This window comes from Falco rusticolus, chromosome 1, assembly GCF_015220075.1.
Source record: "Falco rusticolus isolate bFalRus1 chromosome 1, bFalRus1.pri, whole genome shotgun sequence".
NCBI lineage: Eukaryota > Metazoa > Chordata > Aves > Falconiformes > Falconidae > Falco > Falco rusticolus.
The window spans coordinates 4,641,223-4,658,901 of NC_051187.1; the positions used below are offsets into that span (position 1 = coordinate 4,641,223).

The window sequence follows — 17,679 nt, forward strand, 5'->3', positions numbered from 1 at the left end:
CCCCGCCGCGCTCCGCCGCCGCCGCCGTCACTCGGGTTTCGCGCTGCGGGGCGGGGCGCGGGAGGGGCCCAGCCCGCCAGGGGGGCCGGCGGCGCGCTGAGGCGGCCCGGGGCGGGGGCTGCGCCCGCCTGCGTCCCGCCGCTCCGCAGGCCGGTGCCGCCCCGCCGCCGGCACGGGGCTACCGCTCCCCGCCGCGCTTCCCGCCCCGCCCCGCGGCCCTTCCGGGGGCCAGGCCCGCCTGCTGCTCCGCCCCGCCGGCCGCGTCGCCGCCGCGGCTGCCCATGGAGGCCGAGGCAGAGGTGCGGCTCCTCTTGCAGGAGGCTCGGGAATGCATCGAGGCGGCGCGGAGCTACCGGCGGGAGCTGGAGCAGCGGCTGCGGGGGCTGCACCAGGCGCGGAAGCAGGTGGGGATGCGGGGCGGGGGCGCTCGGGGACGAGGGGCCGGGAGGCGTCGTGGCTGCCGCCCCTCCCGGCCGGCGCGGCGGGGCCGGGGCTCCCCCTGAGGCGGCTCCCGGGCGGGCCGGGGCTCCCGGGCCAGCGGCGGGCCCCGCTCCTGCGCCCCTCACCCGCCTTTTCCTCCAGAGCCGCGGGGTCGCGGAGCAGCGGCGGGAGCGGGGTCGGGCTGGCGGGGGCCCCGCCGGGCCGGGGGGGGCCGGGGCCGCTGGGGCTGGGCAGGGCCGGGGGCACCAGGGGGAGGGGGGCGTGCGCTGCGCCGTGTTTGTAGCGAGCCTGAGTCCCTGGGGGCGGGGGGTGGCCCGGGCGGGGACACGGGTGTCCAGAGGCGCTGAGCCTCAGTTCGCAGGGAGCGTCGCGCCGGCCGCCCTGCCCTGGCACCTCACAGCACCGGCGCTTCGGCTGCCGTCCCCATGCACCGAGCCCCGTGGGTCACGTACTGGTGTTGCCAGCATTCCAGGTTTGCTGGTTTCTGCAGCTGTGCGCTGGAGCCGGGCGTTTGCTGGCCCTGGTAACCCACCCGCTCCGCCTGAAGGTGCACGCCGAGATAGGCAGATGTGGTAGCGATGCTGCACCGAGCCCTGTGAAGGACTCGCTTCTCTGCTAAGCCACCCTCTAAGCATTTCCCATTTTGCAGATTGGAACCAGTGCCTTGCTATCTTTGATTCAAGTCTGCGAGGGTTAAATAAAAAACCAAAACCAGCAAAACCAAACTCAGAAAATGTTGCTGTGGTGACCTGATAATTTTTCTGAAGCAGATTCCATTAGCTTAGAAATCTGCTATAGATCTCCTAGGTTAGCGTCCTGCTGCTGAGTGAGTGCGGGCAATCACTATACATTAAATTAGTCATCTTCAAAACCACAGGCTGCTTAAGAAAATGAATTGGTCATGGCTGTCTTTAATCTGAAGGTGTTGGCAATAACTCGGACTGTGCTGAGAGGGACCCAGTTTGTCCTTCCATGGTGGCTGTGGGTGCTCGGTTAGCTTACCTTTCTTTCTTTCCCCTCTTGGGGGGGATTCCTTTGCTTGTGTGCATGTTTCTGTTTCTCTCTTTCCATCTTCAGGACCACTATTTGGTTCACAAAGAACACAGCCAAGAATTCCCTGTGTCCCGAAGTGCTCAGTGTCTTAGACTGGGGATCAGATTGCGGAGCTTTTATTATTTGGGGACCAGTGGGCCGATGTGATAGGAAAAGCACTTTAGATCACTTTCTGTTGCATCCTTTTCTTTTAGACCAATGTGACACGGTTTTCAAAAAACTTCACGCCGCTCTGTGCGTATTCTGGGACTTGCATTTCCTCTTCTGCGTAGCTAGTGATGTCTGTAGTGCTGAGGTTGACTGGGATGTGTATCTGCCTGTAACGGAGGTAATGGGCTTAGAGAAGTGACTGTTCTGTCTTCCTCCGCCCCACCCCTTCACAAAGCGAAATACTTCCTTTTTTCTGAAGCGTTAAAATAACAAGAGAAGGGAAACGGAGCTGTGTGGCAGCTGCAGAGGTTCATGAATATTACTTGAAGAGGAAATTTATTTTACCTAACCAGAGAACATCCTGTGTTGGTTATCTGTAACTTCTAAAGATCTTGAAATTATATGTAAGGCTGTGTGCTTGTTGCAGCATTTCCTTGTGTGTGTGACTTAGGAAAAAAAAAAAGTTGTTCGAAGGGAGATGTTTACTTTTGACTTCTGCATCTTTAGCTCAGGGGTGTTCAAATGCATTTTCTTCCCTAAAAGTCAGATTCAGCAAGTTTGCAGACATTTTAATAAGCGCTTACAAAACCTTCTGTGGTCTGGTTCTTCTAGAATCAAACCAGACTTGCTGTTCACCCTGCCCTGTAACCCTGGAGCACAGACAAATCAGAGGTGACTGGAAAACAAAAATAATGAAAAGAAAGTAGCTTTAAGAGGATTTTAAAAATCCAGTGAAGTGATAGGGCCTGGAAAAGTGCTCCTAGATAGTCTTCTAAAAGCCTGGTATCTTTTTCTTTCCAACAAGGATTACCTGTATATGATGGCAGAATGGGTTTTGAACTGGATTCCAGCAGTTTTGAGGGACGGTGGGGAGAAGGCCTGCACAGCATTTGGACTTTTCTGACCAGAAAAATTTGTCGAGTAAAGTACACATAACCCAGTTTGTATTTTGCTTGGTTAATATGCTCTTCCCCTTGTCCGGGCTAGTTTTCTTTGCCTCCTTCCCCACTGTACATGTATTAGAAATGACTGCACTGGTTTGTTAACTGCTAGTGGTCCTTTTTTAAAGCTGCCTTCACATGCAGCTTTTCTCCAGCAGATACAATTGAGGTGGTTCAGAAAAATAAAAGATGTGCATGGCATTTGCCTTTTTCCTGAATCCTTCTTTCCCATTACCTGAATTTAGATCAGAGAAAGTGCAACGCTGACCAGAGATGTACTCGAGCAGCATTTTAACGATTTGAAAGGGACCCTAAAGAAGCTGTTGGATGAGCGACTAATGTCACTGCTGCAGGAAGTAGATGCTATCGAACAAGAGAGCATCAAACCCTTGGATGAATGCCAGAAACTAATAGAGCACGGAGTCAGTACAGCCGATGATTTGCTCCGCGAAGGTAAGGCAGGTCCTGATACTAAGTCTTAGCTCTGCTTTCCAGTGGGTGTCTCAATGTCTGGGATATTCCTGTTATGATCAGCATATTTGGCTCATTTTGGACTTCTTTCAAACCAGATGTTAAGAAAAAGTTAAAGTTGAGTAGTTGTCGTATAGAGCTGATCAATAGTATCTCCTCCAAGTTTGTATTTTAGTATTTTGCTCTGATCCTAGGGTGTACCTCTATCAGCGTAGCCTCTCCTTAAGGGCAAGAAATACCTGCTTTGGAAATGCCTCACTACAGAGATGTTCTGTACCCTCCACGCTAGGAGGGGTTATGTCAGGCTCCTTTGAAATAAAGTACATCTTGGGTACCATAATAACAGAACATCTCTGTTAGTTGAAGGAAGTTATTTGTGTCTTAGTGGAATAGCAGCTGAAGTAAACAGGTTATCTTTGATGATAGATGCGATTATGTTCACTGTTGATGTGGAACATAAGGAATGAAATGGCCGCTCTATAGGGAAAACTTCTCAAAAAAGTCTGAGGACGATGCGGACAAAAATGGACGCGTGGAATATCACCATAAGGGCCACTTTATACCCTACTGATGCTAAATACCTAGCCAGAAAGGAATGTCACTCCTGACTGTTTTCCCCACACTGGAGAACCTACTGGGAGCATGTCTGAGCCATGAATATGTTGGCAGTTTCCTTGCATTGTTCTCATGTCTCAACTTTAACTTTCTTTCAAAACATGAGCTCAGTTTTGTGAAATACAGTGCATTGAGCAGACTCCCACAGGGAGGGAATCTACCGGCTTCCACTCGGGCGCGAGCATCGCACTGAAAGCTTACTAGCTGCACGCCTCCTGTTCACAGGAGTACCAACAGTGGTTAACAGTTAATTTGTTGGGGTCTTTATCTAGCACCACAGCCTCTGGGACAGGTGGTAGTCACCTTGTGTTTAAGTTTCAAGTTACTGAATTACAAGGTGGTGGCAAAGATTGCCTGTGTTATACACGCTGTTTCTGTTGGATCTCTTGAGAACCTGATTAGCTGTGCACTGGTCACCGTTCCCGCTGTAGCGGCGGCATCGCTAAGTGGTGGCGTCAAAATGAGCAGACATTGCATCTGAGTCAGAAAGGAGTTAAGCCTCCATGGTTATTAAATCTCCTGCTGCCAGTTATGACGTATGCTTTTCTTTAGAGATTTGTAACGTTTGTAATCCTCCATTTGGAAAAGGGCTGAGCTTGCTCATGTTGTAAATTACCATAAAGTCATCAGATAGGAGGACGGAGCCTATGTCTCTGTAAGCTGAGGTGTGGGATGCTACTTTATACGGAAAGTTTATGACAAGATTTCTACTTATCTCTGTACTTCAATGCATGGATTATTTCCTTCATTACAACAGTAGTTACCATTTACATTGTAGCAAACAGAACAATGGTTGAAATTATTTTTTGCTTTTATGCTTCTGCTTTTTTGTTTTCTGCTCAGTAAACGTGCTTTGCTTTTCTCTTCCTGTAAAGCAGGTGGAGGAAGAGATTAATAGTCCTGATTTCTGGCATGTCACCCCAGTTCTGCTACTGCCTGGGACCTGAGGCAAATTATTACATCGGTTATGGGTGTGTCTACGGGAAGCTTTGAGAGCTTCAAAAGTTGCTAGATAGACTTTATATTGTCAACTATAATTGTATTTTTCTAGCTAAGAGTCTAGCAAAAGTGCTGAGAATGCTTCATGTTTAATTGGTTGTTCGTGTCAGAACTGGTTATTCTTTGAAGCAAAGAATGCCTTGCTTGGACGTTGTCTCATTAGGAATATTTTTACCATTTGATTCCAGGAGAGAGTGCAGTCCACGGAGATGTGGGACAACAGAATGAGAAACTTTGCAGCTTTACAAAAAAAGCTTTACATATTCAGCTAGATAGGTAAGATACTGAGGTGATCTGAGGCAGCGGCACGTGTTTTTCTTGTATAGGGAATCTTTTCTTCTTTGAAACAAAAGCCTTCTGCTCCATTGCCTGAAAAGTTTTATTTGAGGTATTATTGTCCTGTTTGTTTCACAGACTTTCCTTGGGGCTGGCAGTCACAGAATGGAGTAGCTTGCAACCTCCATATGTTCTGGAGAAATATAGACTCTATTTGTGAATGATGAAACCTCTCCTTGTGGAACAGCTTGTATTTCGGAGTATTTACTGAGAAACAGACAGTCTGGTTAGGGCCAAAACACAATGTTTTCTGAGTCTTTTAAGTTTGAAATGCACACGCCAATTTCTGCAGCTGTTCTCTCTTTTCAAATCTGCATGGATGCAAGTGTATGGACAAAATACAAACTTGTAGAAGTTTGCCCCTCTCATTACAGCAAACTTTCCTTTCTCAGCTTACCAGAAGTGCCCTCCTTGGTTGACGTGCCTTGTTTATCTGCCCAGTTGGATGATTGCCTTCTTACTATATTGAAAAATCAAATATTCAGACATGGAACTGTGGCATCTCGCCCACCTGTACAGCTAGAGGAATTTGTTGAGAAGCCTGGAGGTATTTTAGTCCGATGGTGTAAGGTAGGTAAAATATCCTGGGTGAAAACCATTCAGACTGCAGTTTTGTTGATAAAAACTGAAAAAGCCACTTTCATTCTGGACTCTTTACTGCTTTCAAAGGACAGTCCACGCCAGTGTGTAGGTTAGAAGCTTTAGAAGATATTTTTATGGTGATGGCCTCATCTAAAGGCAAGGTAATCTAGTGATGTTGTGGTTGGTGCTGGAGTTTGTGTCTGCCTGCCGGTGACACTTGTGTGTTAGACTCTTGCTGTTGGACTCTCCCTGCTCCCATCTGCAGGCAGAAAGAGCAGACACTAATTGACCTCTGCCTCACAGTCTCTTTCTCTGCGTATGGGGAAAAGTCAGGAGAGGCAGCTGAAAACGCTGCTACCCCTGCTTCCCACGCTTAAGCAAGTGCCAGGTACTGGACAAGCAGGAAACAACTTCATATACTCTTCCCACTAAACAAATAAATACAAGAGCGTAATCTTACCTGTGATGCTGTTGTACAAACAAGACCAAGAAAGCCTGGTGCGTGTGTTCCTGACAGAGGTGATTCACACGTAGCACTTGTGCTCTGGAAGCGAGTGGTTTGTGTGTGTAGCAGTAACAGCCAAACACTCTCGGCGAGACTGAACTTCATTGCTGGGGTGACGCTTTTCTTCCCTGTGAAGACGCATTAGCAGACCCAGGATGAGGCTGAACCCGTTCTGTTACGCTTTTACCCCTAAACATGTTTGTTTTCTTAGGGAGTGGACAGAAAGAGAAAATATTTTAATATTGGCATTAGCTAGTCACGTGGCTGGTCTCTTCAATGCACAAAATCTGTTTTTGAGTAAATCACTGCTGTGCTCCCGTGGTTTAGTTGTTGGGCAGCTCTACACTCCTTGGCAGCATTAAACAACGTTTTGTTGTTCTCAGAACAGCTAGCCGTTGCTCAGCCACCTTTACCTGGTAAAGGATGTGGACTCGGATTATAAACCCACAGGCACTATTGTCACATGTAGTCTGATCTTCTGTGCTGTAGAGTAGTTCCCTGAACTCAGTCATGCTTGGGGGACAGTAGAGCTTTTCTGGTGGTGATGGTGGAGGGAGGGAATCTCTTTTGACTTAGAGATATCAAAGAATTGGAAGTTATTCCCTGGAACAGTTTATGAAGGGTAACAGTGAGTGATGAAAACTGGCACTGAATTTCTTCTGCAAATTTATCTTCAGCTTTTGGCTGAAGGATCTTGTTATCTCTCTGCTAGATTGAATGTTTCTTCTCCTAGAGATATTTTCAAACTGTAATCGAATAATTCTTGTACTTCTTTTTGTTTTAGTTGGTTCAGACACTGATTTTATTTTCTATAAGGCATGCTTTCAGCTCTTTCCTACCTTGTGACTCTGAATCACCTTTGATTACAGCCTGCAGTACTGTCCTAATACATGCCACTTCAGAGGCAAAAGAAAAAAATAGCAGACCTTTATTAATGCGATCAATGTTTCTCTAGGTGGATGATGACTTCATACCACAAGATTACCGGCTGCAATATCGTAAGGGTACTGCCAATCAATTTGAAGATGCGTACGTCGGCTCGGAGACAGAGTTCATAGTGCTGCATATTGATCCAAATGTCGATTACCAGTTCAGAGTCTGTGCCCGAGGAGATGGATGGCAGGAGTGGAGTCCATGGAGTGTTCCTCAGATCGGCTGCACCACGCTGGTTCCCCACGGTACTGGTTTCATTGCAGGTCATCTCCACCTTTAAACCTGTGCCATCAGTGCAGCCTCCTGAGGGTTTATAGCTGAATGACTCACGGAGCTGCTTTTTGTGTGGTGACGGGGTGTCCTTAGCTATGATGTGTGTGTGTAATGTGTGATGGATTATCCTTTCATCCTGCAGTTTATTCTTTGCTTCCTAGTGTGAGGGACGGATTGTACGCCTTTCCAGCAGGTACCTCACTGCTTAGCCTCGGAAAGCGTCGATGAGCCAGAAGTGAAGCATTTTTTTCCTTCTCCCTCACCCTTACCTAAGAGATTTTGATGAGTTACAGTCTTACAACAAGCTCTTAGAGAAAGAAACCCCTAAATTTTCTCTTTGCTTGCACATTTTTAAGGGCAATGGGTAATGAAGGTTTTCCTTTGCCTACAATATGACTTCACAGGGATCACACAGAGTGAACTGCTGGTGAATCTGTGAACTGGGAAACACTTTATGTAATTGCAAATTATTTGAAAAAGAAAACTCTCCGTCAGAAGGTGGCAAAACCAGACCGTTCTTAATGTGGCTTAACCTTCTTATGAGGCACACTGAGTGGACGTTGCGACTGGTTTGATTTTGCACAGACAGCAGCTAGTTGAGTTGAGGTTTATACTTTTCATGCTTTTTTTGTTTTCTTTTTTGAAGAATGGACAGCTGGTTTGGAGGGTTACAGCTTGAGCAGTCGAAGAAACATAGCGCTTCGAAACGACTCTCAGTCATGTGGTGTGCTCTACTCCAAAGCTCCCACCTACTTCTGTGGGCAGACATTAACATTCAGGCAAGTACTTTCTGGGAAACTGTTCTCTGGTGCGTCTCCTGTGAGCAATTACACCTGAATTGTACATAAACCTGAGTCATGATGCATGTTGGAGTTTTACACCAGCTCAGCCCTAGTCGAGGTAGCGTGTCTGTGTGAAGTCTGAGCTTCCTTCTCTGTGCTCCTACCTCCTGGCTCTTTAGGAAAACACCTGCTGTTTTTGTAGGACCCGCTCCTATCTAAAACAGAGATGAGTGAACTCCTGAGGGATGGTAAAATAGAGCCCTAGCCCATGCTGAGCAAGCCTGTGGAATGCTGAACTTCCTCAGGTTCTGTAGCAGCTGTTACTGGCCACTCAGCAGTCAGTGGAGGCTCGACATTGATTCTTTCTAACCTGGGGTCAGGGGGTGCTTTCCTTCCCAGACTGTCCGTGAGCTCTGAAGGCTTTGGACATGAAGATACTGTATGTGCTGTTGGGACAGTCTGGCACTGATGTCTTTAACTGAGATAATTAGGGCTGATCAGACTACTGCTTGAAACTGGCATTAGAAAATCCTGAGTGGAGAAGAGATCTTGTGAAGTTCAAGCTTTCCATTTCACACAGAACACGATTAGAAACTTTGGCAGCTTTGCTGCCTGTAGTCCTGTCCCTGAGATGATGCTGTTTAACAGGGTATGAGGAATGTCCTTGTGGATATGTCAGCTGTAATTACAGACCTCAGAGACTCTGAAGCTTTATTCCATCTTTCCCTGGTTAAATAAAACAACTTGCTGTACAGTAGGCAACCCTCAAAGGCAATTTAAGGGGGCTATTCGTGGTATTTCTGTAACTTACTCCGTGGTGTTTCATTTCTCCCTTCCTGGTAATGAATTAACTTTAGATGGTTGTAGTAGGAAGATGTATTCAGTTGCCCTGTCTGAGACGGGATAAAAAGATCCAAAGCTTTCATTTGGAATCTGTTGCTAGATTTAACATCTCTTGGCTCAGAAATGCCTGTGAAATTAAAGGCAGAACTTCGAGGTTTCCCTTGGTTCCTTTTCAGACCAATGCCTTTTATCTTTTTTTATTGGTAGCACATGAAAATCTTTTGCTTTACATTTTGGTAATGTGGACTCCTCTCCAAGAGGAGATTGTTTCAGGATGGCAGAGCATTAAGAAGCACGTGTCCACAAGAACTATAATGACATTAATCTTAAGACTGAAGACAACCTCAAAATTTGATTGTTCCTCTTTCAAGGTCCATGAGCAGCTCCTTGTTTGAAAGTGTGTGTGTGAGATTTTCCCGAGCAGGGAGATGTGGTACTTGGCTTTCTCCATCTGTTGAAACAGAAGTGTATTCAGAAGGGGAGAAGTGGCTGGCTGAGCGAACCAAATAAGCAAGGTTCACGTTACAGATGTTTGTGAAGTTTGTGAAGCAGCTTTGTATTCTTCTTGTACGTTCAGGACACAGGCATAGCTCATCGGTGAAAAGTGAAGCTGCCGTAAATGCAATGCTTTGTACCAGCTTTTTAAAGATAAACTACTGCAGTTTTCCTCTGGGGTGAGGCATTTGGACAAGCTGTAGGAAAATATTGCTTTAAGTCAAGACTCATTCTGTTTCTTTGCAGCCTTTGGGGAGCTGCCCTTAGAAAAGGGAACATTCCTGCAGTGACCTGCTCTGCAGCCATCCCTAAAGCTTTTGCTTGCAGAGGGGAGCCACGGTCAGTCTGGCCAGGCTGGGATTTGGGCTCATCCAGCAGATGGCCTATGAAGATCATTCTGACTTTGTCAGGAAGCCACCACAGCTCTACTGGCCGCTACTAGAAAGGAAGCACGTCTGATCACCCACGGAGTTACTTCTCTGTGCTCTGAGACAAAGGGAAACTGGTGCAGCTGAACTAGTTCAGCATCTGTGTGCTGCAGTGAGAGGCAAGGTTTTGTTCTGCAGCACTGGAAGTGGTGAGGAGGGATGGGAGCAGTGTCCCACCACACATTCAGTGGGCTTTTAAAAATTTTAAGTCCAGGGATCATAGAGGCTGGAGAATAACTTTGTTAATGTGATGGGGAAAATCAGCCTAGTAAAGGAAGCTTAGGAGGTTGTGCAGGGATACTCTGTGCGGTACTTGGGCTGGTTAGTGATTGCTGAAAAATCAAAACCTGGTAAGGAGAGGAACGGTGATCTGTGCCAGTCCTGCCCCTCTTGCCGAGGCAGAGCGAGGGGAGGCAGAGCGAGGGGAGGCAGAGCGAGGGGAGGCAGAGCGAGGGGAGGCAGAGCGAGGGGAGGCAGAGCGAGGGGAGGCAGAGCGAGGGGAGGCAGAGCGAGGGGAGGCAGAGCGAGGGGAGGCAGAGCGAGGGGAGGCAGAGCGAGGGGAGGCAGAGCGAGGGGAGGCAGAGCGAGGGGAGGCAGAGCGAGGGGAGGCAGAGCGAGGGGAGGCAGAGCGAGGGGAGGCAGAGCGAGGGGAGGCAGAGCGAGGGGAGGCAGAGCGAGGGGAGGCAGAGCGAGGGGAGGCAGAGCGAGGGGAGGCAGAGCGAGGGGAGGCAGAGCGAGGGGAGGCAGAGCGAGGGGAGGCAGAGCGAGGGGAGGCAGAGCGAGGGGAGGCAGAGCGAGGGGAGGCAGAGCGAGGGGAGGCAGAGCGAGGGGAGGCAGAGCGAGGGGAGGCAGAGCGAGGGGAGGCAGAGCGAGGGGAGGCAGAGCGAGGGGAGGCAGAGCGAGGGGAGGCAGAGCGAGGGGAGGCAGAGCGAGGGGAGGCAGAGCGAGGGGAGGCAGAGCGAGGGGAGGCAGAGCGAGGGGAGGCAGAGCGAGGGGAGGCAGAGCGAGGGGAGGCAGAGCGAGGGGAGGCAGAGCGAGGGGAGGCAGAGCGAGGGGAGGCAGAGCGAGGGGAGGCAGAGCGAGGGGAGGCAGAGCGAGGGGAGGCAGAGCGAGGGGAGGCAGAGCGAGGGGAGGCAGAGCGAGGGGAGGCAGAGCGAGGGAGGCAGAGCGAGGGGAGGCAGAGCGAGGGGAGGCAGAGCGAGGGGAGGCAGAGCGAGGGGAGGCAGAGCGAGGGGAGGCAGAGCGAGGGGAGGCAGAGCGAGGGGGGCAGAGCGAGGGGAGGCAGAGCGAGGGGAGGCAGAGCGAGGGGAGGCAGAGCGAGGGGAGGCAGAGCGAGGGGAGGCAGAGCGAGGGGAGGCAGAGCGAGGGGAGGCAGAGCGAGGGGAGGCAGAGCGAGGGGAGGCAGAGCGAGGGGAGGCAGAGCGAGGGGAGGCAGAGCGAGGGGAGGCAGGCTGCTGCAGCATCACAGCTCAGCCGGTGCCTGGGGCATGCGGGTGGTGCTGCCTCGGTGTGCTGCAGGGAAGGTTTGGCTCTTTCCTACCGCGCGTTAGCGTGCAGCCCAGCCTGCTCCTGGGAGTAGGGGCAGCGATGTAGCAAGGGGAGCCCTGACGCTGGGAAGCCTGGGTGTGAGGAGTACAGATGTATACAGAAATGTGGCCTGATTCAGCGTGGACACCACCAAGAGCGCTGAACCTAAACCCCCTCAGCTGGTCCTGATTCAGCGTGGACTGACTGACTCCTGTGTAAACACTCCCACTCCGGGTGTGCTGTTGCTCCTACCTCCAGCGTTCACTGTCCTGCTGCTAGTCTGGTGTTTTTCTTCCTACTTCTGCCCATCCAGGCTGCCTTGACAGTGCTTTGCAGAAGAGGTCTGTAGAAACGAGGAAGGCAGTGTGGATACAGATTGACATGATAGAATTCCTACTTTTTAATGGGTTTAGAATGATGCATTTTTGGTCATTCCTGTGACTGTACAAACGCTTATTACCAACCCAAAAGTCAAGAAACACTCCCTTGACTAGGGATGGAATGAATTAATGTTGCTGTATGCACAGTTTGCAGATAAATAGCTGTTTATAAAGCTTCAGCAGTAACTCTAAGTTTAAAATCTAAAGCAGAGCACCAAAATCAATTTGAAATCTCATTTAAAGCTGTTTTAGGAAAACATGGTGGTCACTTCAAAACTAAAAGTTTCTTGGATAATTAAATTTAGGGTTTTTGCTTTGCTTTACAGTGCAAGGCTTCTGCTATCTTAGTGACGTCCCCAGGGGACTGAAAAACCTAATGGAGTGCAAAAGTAAAACATGGTTCCAATTTTATCTTCCCTTTTGAAAGAATTAACCCATCATGTGCCAGTCTACAGTGTAATCTGCAGTTCTTAAAAAGCTTCCACCAGAGACTTTCTGCTGTTTGGCAACAACCATGTATCAGTTATTGCTGTTACTCTCAAGCTGAAAATAACCAGTTTTACTTTCTAGGAAAGACCATCAGTTTGCCGAGGCACTCTGCTCACTCCCTGATTTAGCACCTCTGAGGTGGCAGTACAAGAGAAAGGACTCAAATACAGAAGAGCCCTCCAGGGTACAAACCGTGCAGCCCCGCTCAGCTGCTAGGGCCGGGAGGGAACTGCCCTCCCCGGTTGTTTGCACAACTTGTTTGCTTTTTCTTTGGAGATTCTTTCCCAGGACCAAAATCCTAAATGCAGCTGAGCAGAAGCCAGACTAAAAAGTGTTCCTGCTTTTAATACACATTTGTACCAAGCTGATTTATTAAAAACACCAAACCAAAACACCACCACACCCACCCAAACACATCAGCCTTCCACCCCCACCCCTTTACAGCAGAACATGGCAGGGCTCAGAAAAATCCGTTTGAGTCATCCTTACTAAATACTTGCTGAAACTACAGCCGTCTCCCCATAAAACACGATGTGGACCAGTAACCTGGTATAGATGGTTCTAGCTTGGTGTGTAGTGGTTGCTTCAGATAACTGAAATTTATTTCAGATAACTAAGCTGTGACAGCGAGTAATTTTATTAAATAGCAATGAAGGTTTGCAGGAAGCAGATTCGTGTTTTATACAGATGAATAGAGCACTGCTGTGTGGAGCTGTTGGGAAAGCTGGTAGGACTTCTGGTCATGCAACAGGGATCTCCCCAAAAGGTTGGAGGAATTTGCTGAAAGCGCTGGAGCGCAGTACAGAGGTCTGGTGTGGCAGGGTATTACTGCCTGGATTTCATTGTATGTTTTGATTTAAACCTTCAGGGTCTGACTTAACTATTTGCTTGGTAGAATTGAAACCGTGGGACAGCCAGACAGACGAGACAGCCTGGGTGTGTGTGTGGAGCAGCAGAATGGCTACGATTCCCTGCAGCGCGATAAAGCGGTGTGCATTAGCACCAATGGTGAGTCTCTATCACATAATTGAAGGATGTGATTTTTTTTTTTTCTTTCCCAAAAGCCATAGCCCCTGGTTCTTTGTATCCCTGGATCACATATGAACAACTTCACCCACCTTTTACGTACGTATGGCTTGTGCAGTTAAAATCTTTGGTGAGATTATGGATCTCCTTTTCTGGCTTGCAGTTACTGTCGCCTCCGATGTGACAAAAAGGAATGCTGCTTCCCCTTTCTTGTGCCTGCAAGAAAACAGGGAGACACAGTATTGCATGTTAGTGTGTACAGAAAGTGAGAAATAATATTTGATGTCTTGACTATTTCAGGGGCAGTATTTGTAAATGGAAAAGAGATGACAAACCAGCTGCCTGCCGTAACTTCTGGATCGACTGTGACATTTGACATGGAAGTTGTACAGTTAGGGCCTTCTGGCACCGAGGGGGGAAATGTCAAGCTTCGAGTAACCATTAGCTCTAACAACAGAGAAGTGGTCTTTGACTGGGTACTTGATCAGTGTTGTGGCTCTTTGTATTTTGGATGCTCGTTTTCATACCCAGGCTGGAAAGTTTTGGTGTTCTAGCAGAAAGCAAGCAGATTTCATAAAGGGTAATGTTAAAACCTGGGTTTCCAGCTGTTCAACATCAACAACCTGTTAACAAAAACTGTCTTTATACTACTTGAACTCCACTATATTGTATTTCCTACTGGATTCATGTAAAAAAAACAATTGTGAAACATTGGATTTGTTACTCTGGAAAAAGTTAGAAGCAGGCATTTGTGTAGGCAAAGTAATTTAAGCAGTTCGTAAGACCTTTCCCCTTTTTCCTCCAGACTTGATTTTTGTCAGTATTTCATTGTACTCTAGTCTCAGGGTACGTGTGTTGTGTAGAAATAACTTTGCTTAATGCTGCTGTTCTGTGAAATAAGCCTGTAAACATTTAGAGGGGTGGTAAGGGACCAAAGTTTTATTTATACCACTCAAAAAGATCAAAGTATTTAGAGCAGTGATGTCCTGCTACGCCTCCTTGTACACAGTGCTGCCTTAATAGTGTGAATGCAGAGGGGGTTCTGCGTGTAACAGCCATTTCTTCCACGCACGGTACTGTTCGTTCCTCCAGAGCAAGGACGTCTGAGCCATAATGTCTGTTTAAATATGTAGCCAGTCTGTTAATGTCTCACTTAAGTGCCTTATTTCCAGATATTTCTTGAACTATTTTCTGTGTTGTCACTTGGAATATATCTTCCAGAATAGCTGCATGGTGATGCTTACATCAATTTAATGCAGATGCTTGCCTCAAACCAGACCAATGCCTAGGGTCGGGCGGTTGTCCTTATCTGCTCCGAAGGTCTTCCCTAGTTGTGACTCACCACGTAGCCTGTGTCAGAGCAAGTCCTGGCGATTTAGTCCCTAGGCATGATGTGCGGATCGGCAGCCACGATTCCATGCACAGCCCCCTAAGACTTGGAAAGAAGCTCCTTTCTGTTGTCCCATGACAGAGACAAGGGAAGTGCTGTTGTGATGTACAGGATTCCAGGAAATCCCAGCGAGCCACTGGGGAACACCTTGCACTCATGGGCAACAGTACGGGTTTATGGTCCGAGCAGTCGGGACGGACGAGGCAGCCTGGGCAAGCTGGGGCTGCTGCTGGAGATCCCCCGTGGGAGAGGATGGGCTGAGGTGCCCTGTTGGCAGAGGTGGTGGTAATTTAGCACTCTCCTCCACCCAGCAGGATGGGGTAAAAGATTATTATGAATTAATTGATGTTTAATTCAGAAGTTACATAAAGTTACCACTAATTCCCCTAAGGAGCAACTGAAAGTTAGAATGAACTTAGAGAGCCTATTCCTGGTCAAAAGGTTGCAATACTACTGCAGTTAAAGAATATTTTGAAATAATGTTAACTGAGGGCGTTCTTACCTCAAATTCAATTAAAATTAAATATATTTTAGCATGTCAGAATAGCAGTATTTTTATAGAACCTAGACAATCATTCTGCCCTTTTTCCTTTGGTGTCAACATGCTAATTAGCTCTCTATGCTAGCATAAAGAGCTTAATTTACATTAGATTAATAACCCCCATACTTTCCTTGTCGGTACAAAAAGATCAGTAATCTTGCCTGCATTTTTTTTCCCCAAGCATCCTTAGTAGGGGTACAAGAATTCAGAAGAGGAAAAGGGCTGTTGGTATTTTACCATTTAAAAGAGGAAAAAAAAATTGTGAGTAGATTCAGGTGGATGCAAAGAACTTGCACAAGGCAGAGCTAGGTTGGAATTTCCTGCCAGACACAAAGTGAGGAGGACTGGAGACCTGCAGGTAAGATGATCCAGTGTTAGCAAGAAAAAGCCTGCAGTATTCTCAGTTTTTCAAGCTCAACTATTTCACAGTCAGGAAGTAAGAGAATACTAGCGTGTCCTGTACTTCCAGTGTTCCTTTGTGAAGTGTTATTGTCAATACTTAAAAAATACGGTTCTTTTCCTGTAGCCAGGAAGGTTCAGTAGATGATAAAACTGTATCAGCCTGTTTAGAGGGTCAGCCTGGCACTCCAGCTAGCAGCCGGCTTAAATCTTGCTCCACTTAGTGCTGATAATTTTACTTCGATACTTAGGTGTCAGGTACTAGTTGTAACTTAGTACTTTTACCGTATGGAAACTACAGTTGTGACTATGTACACTTGTGAGGTACCGCCAGGTCAGGTACCTTTTCACCGGCTCTGGGAGGGGCTAATCGGACTGTGGATTCCACAGGATACGTGCTTGCGTCTTCAAAAGTTCAGCTTAAGCCTTGAATTCAGGTACTTCCAGAGATCCTAACACCTCGTCAGTTTGCTCACAATATACAAAACAGCTTAAGATGACTGTGAAGGGCCACGGGAGGCCCCACTGCTCCCTCCGAGAGCCGAGGATGGCAATAGAAGAAACTGTCTTTCTGACTTCAGTCGTTAGCAGTATGTTCAACAAGGGCAGCTTGCCAAGGGGGGGGTATTTCAGGGTTTTTTTGTTGTTTTGGTTTTGTTTTGTTTTTTTAACTTAACAGAAGCCTAGCAGTCCACATTGCAAATTAGGTACTGTTCAGCCACCTCTTAGAGCTGCACCTTTTAAACCTGGGAGGGGTGAAGAGCCTCAGGATAAGAGACCCAAGTAATCAAGCAGTGCAGGATGCAGTCAGGAGAGGCTCGAATTGCAAAGGTTGCAATTCAGTTCTCCCACAATAGTTCAGCTAGACAGACGACTTGACACTTCTCCTTTACAGATTTTCACCTCTAGCTGTTGGAGCCTTCTAAGCAAGAGTGTTCACTGCTTATGGAATCCAATCCTTAAAGTTGTTTTCTTAAGCTAGTACATTCACTTACCTCAACTAAGACTTGTGTCAAGTGAAATTTGAATTTTTTTAAATAAAGTTTTATCCCTCACCTGTGTATGGCCCAGTAAATTATTGGTTGGGGCACAAAGCTGAGTATCACTGCATTCTAACAAGAACATAAGAGAACATATTCTGTAGCACTGCAGCCTTTCCCTTTATTTTTTTCATTTTCTGTCCCTCAGGAGTCCTCAACAATTTTTTCCCCAGGTTTCTTAATTGTGCATTTGATTCCCAGCTGAAGTTCAGATCTTAACTGGCAGCTGACAGAAATACTAATTCTCCTTTTTTTAAAAAATTAGTTGAAAACATCTGTATGCTACTTACCTCGATAGATAACAGTAGGTTTTGGCCACCATGACTTAAGCAAGAAGTAAAAGGTATTTGATCCTCTTGAAGTCAAGCCCATGTTGAACTTCCACACAGCTTTACTTAATTCCTAGTTCTGCTTTACCTGCAGCCTGTTCCCTTTGGTCTCTTTTAAGGGAAAAAATGACTTGTGAAACAAGTTTAAGTAAGACTCCCAAGTTGGTAGCTTTCTTGTATAAATACACCCTTCATAAAACAAACTTTCTCTACAGTAAGGGGCCGAGTATTTCTCCTAGAGGGTGCATCTCTCAAATCAAGCAACCCAAGAAGAGCAGGCAGCAGTCACGGAAGGCAGGCTTACCTACTCCATTTGGAACTCGTCTTCTCCACTGTGAAGCCACGTAGGATCAGTTACAACCAGGATCCGGCCCGACAGGAACACCCTCATTCAAGCACTGGCTGATGATGGCACCAAACTGTTCTGCAAATTAAGAAACACTTAACTTTGAACAATATTGTCAAAACTGCCCCCATAGAGTCATTCCTGCATTCTCAAAGTGAAATTGCTGGGTTGGGGGGGGGGGCTGTACAGTTTGGGGTTTTGGTTTTGTGATTACTTCAGTAACCAGAACAGTTTGAGTTACTTGCAACTGCTTCATTCCAGGCAGTGAATCTTTACATCCCACCCCCAAAAAACTCAAGAACTACATTCAAGACACACTCAAAGCAACGTACGCTTAAGAGTTAACAACTTAAATTCAGCTAATG

At 47.5% G+C, this 17,679-nt stretch overlaps 1 protein-coding gene across 1 annotated transcript; it reads left to right on the plus strand.

Annotated features, from left to right (window-relative positions):
* The first annotated feature begins 204 nt into the window (after positions 1-204).
* Positions 205-16,654, plus strand: CRLF3 (cytokine receptor like factor 3). Its single transcript, XM_037406132.1, has 8 exons — positions 205-404; positions 2,831-3,038; positions 4,859-4,946; positions 5,399-5,576; positions 7,049-7,271; positions 7,946-8,078; positions 13,139-13,251; positions 13,570-16,654. The coding sequence occupies exons 1-8, from the start codon at positions 282-284 to the stop codon at positions 13,821-13,823; spliced, it is 1,320 nt and encodes a 439-aa protein (XP_037262029.1). The 5' UTR covers positions 205-281; the 3' UTR covers positions 13,824-16,654.
* Positions 16,655-17,679: the final 1,025 nt, after the last annotated feature.

Coding starts and splice junctions, on each gene's coding strand:
- CRLF3 (XM_037406132.1), top strand. CDS start 282: ATGGAGGCCGAGGCAGAGGTGCGGCTCCTCTTGCAGGAGGCTCGGGAA. Junction 405..2,830: donor TGCACCAGGCGCGGAAGCAG/GTGGGGATGCGG, acceptor ACCTGAATTTAG/ATCAGAGAAAGTGCAACGCT. Junction 13,252..13,569: donor GGTGTGCATTAGCACCAATG/GTGAGTCTCTAT, acceptor TGACTATTTCAG/GGGCAGTATTTGTAAATGGA.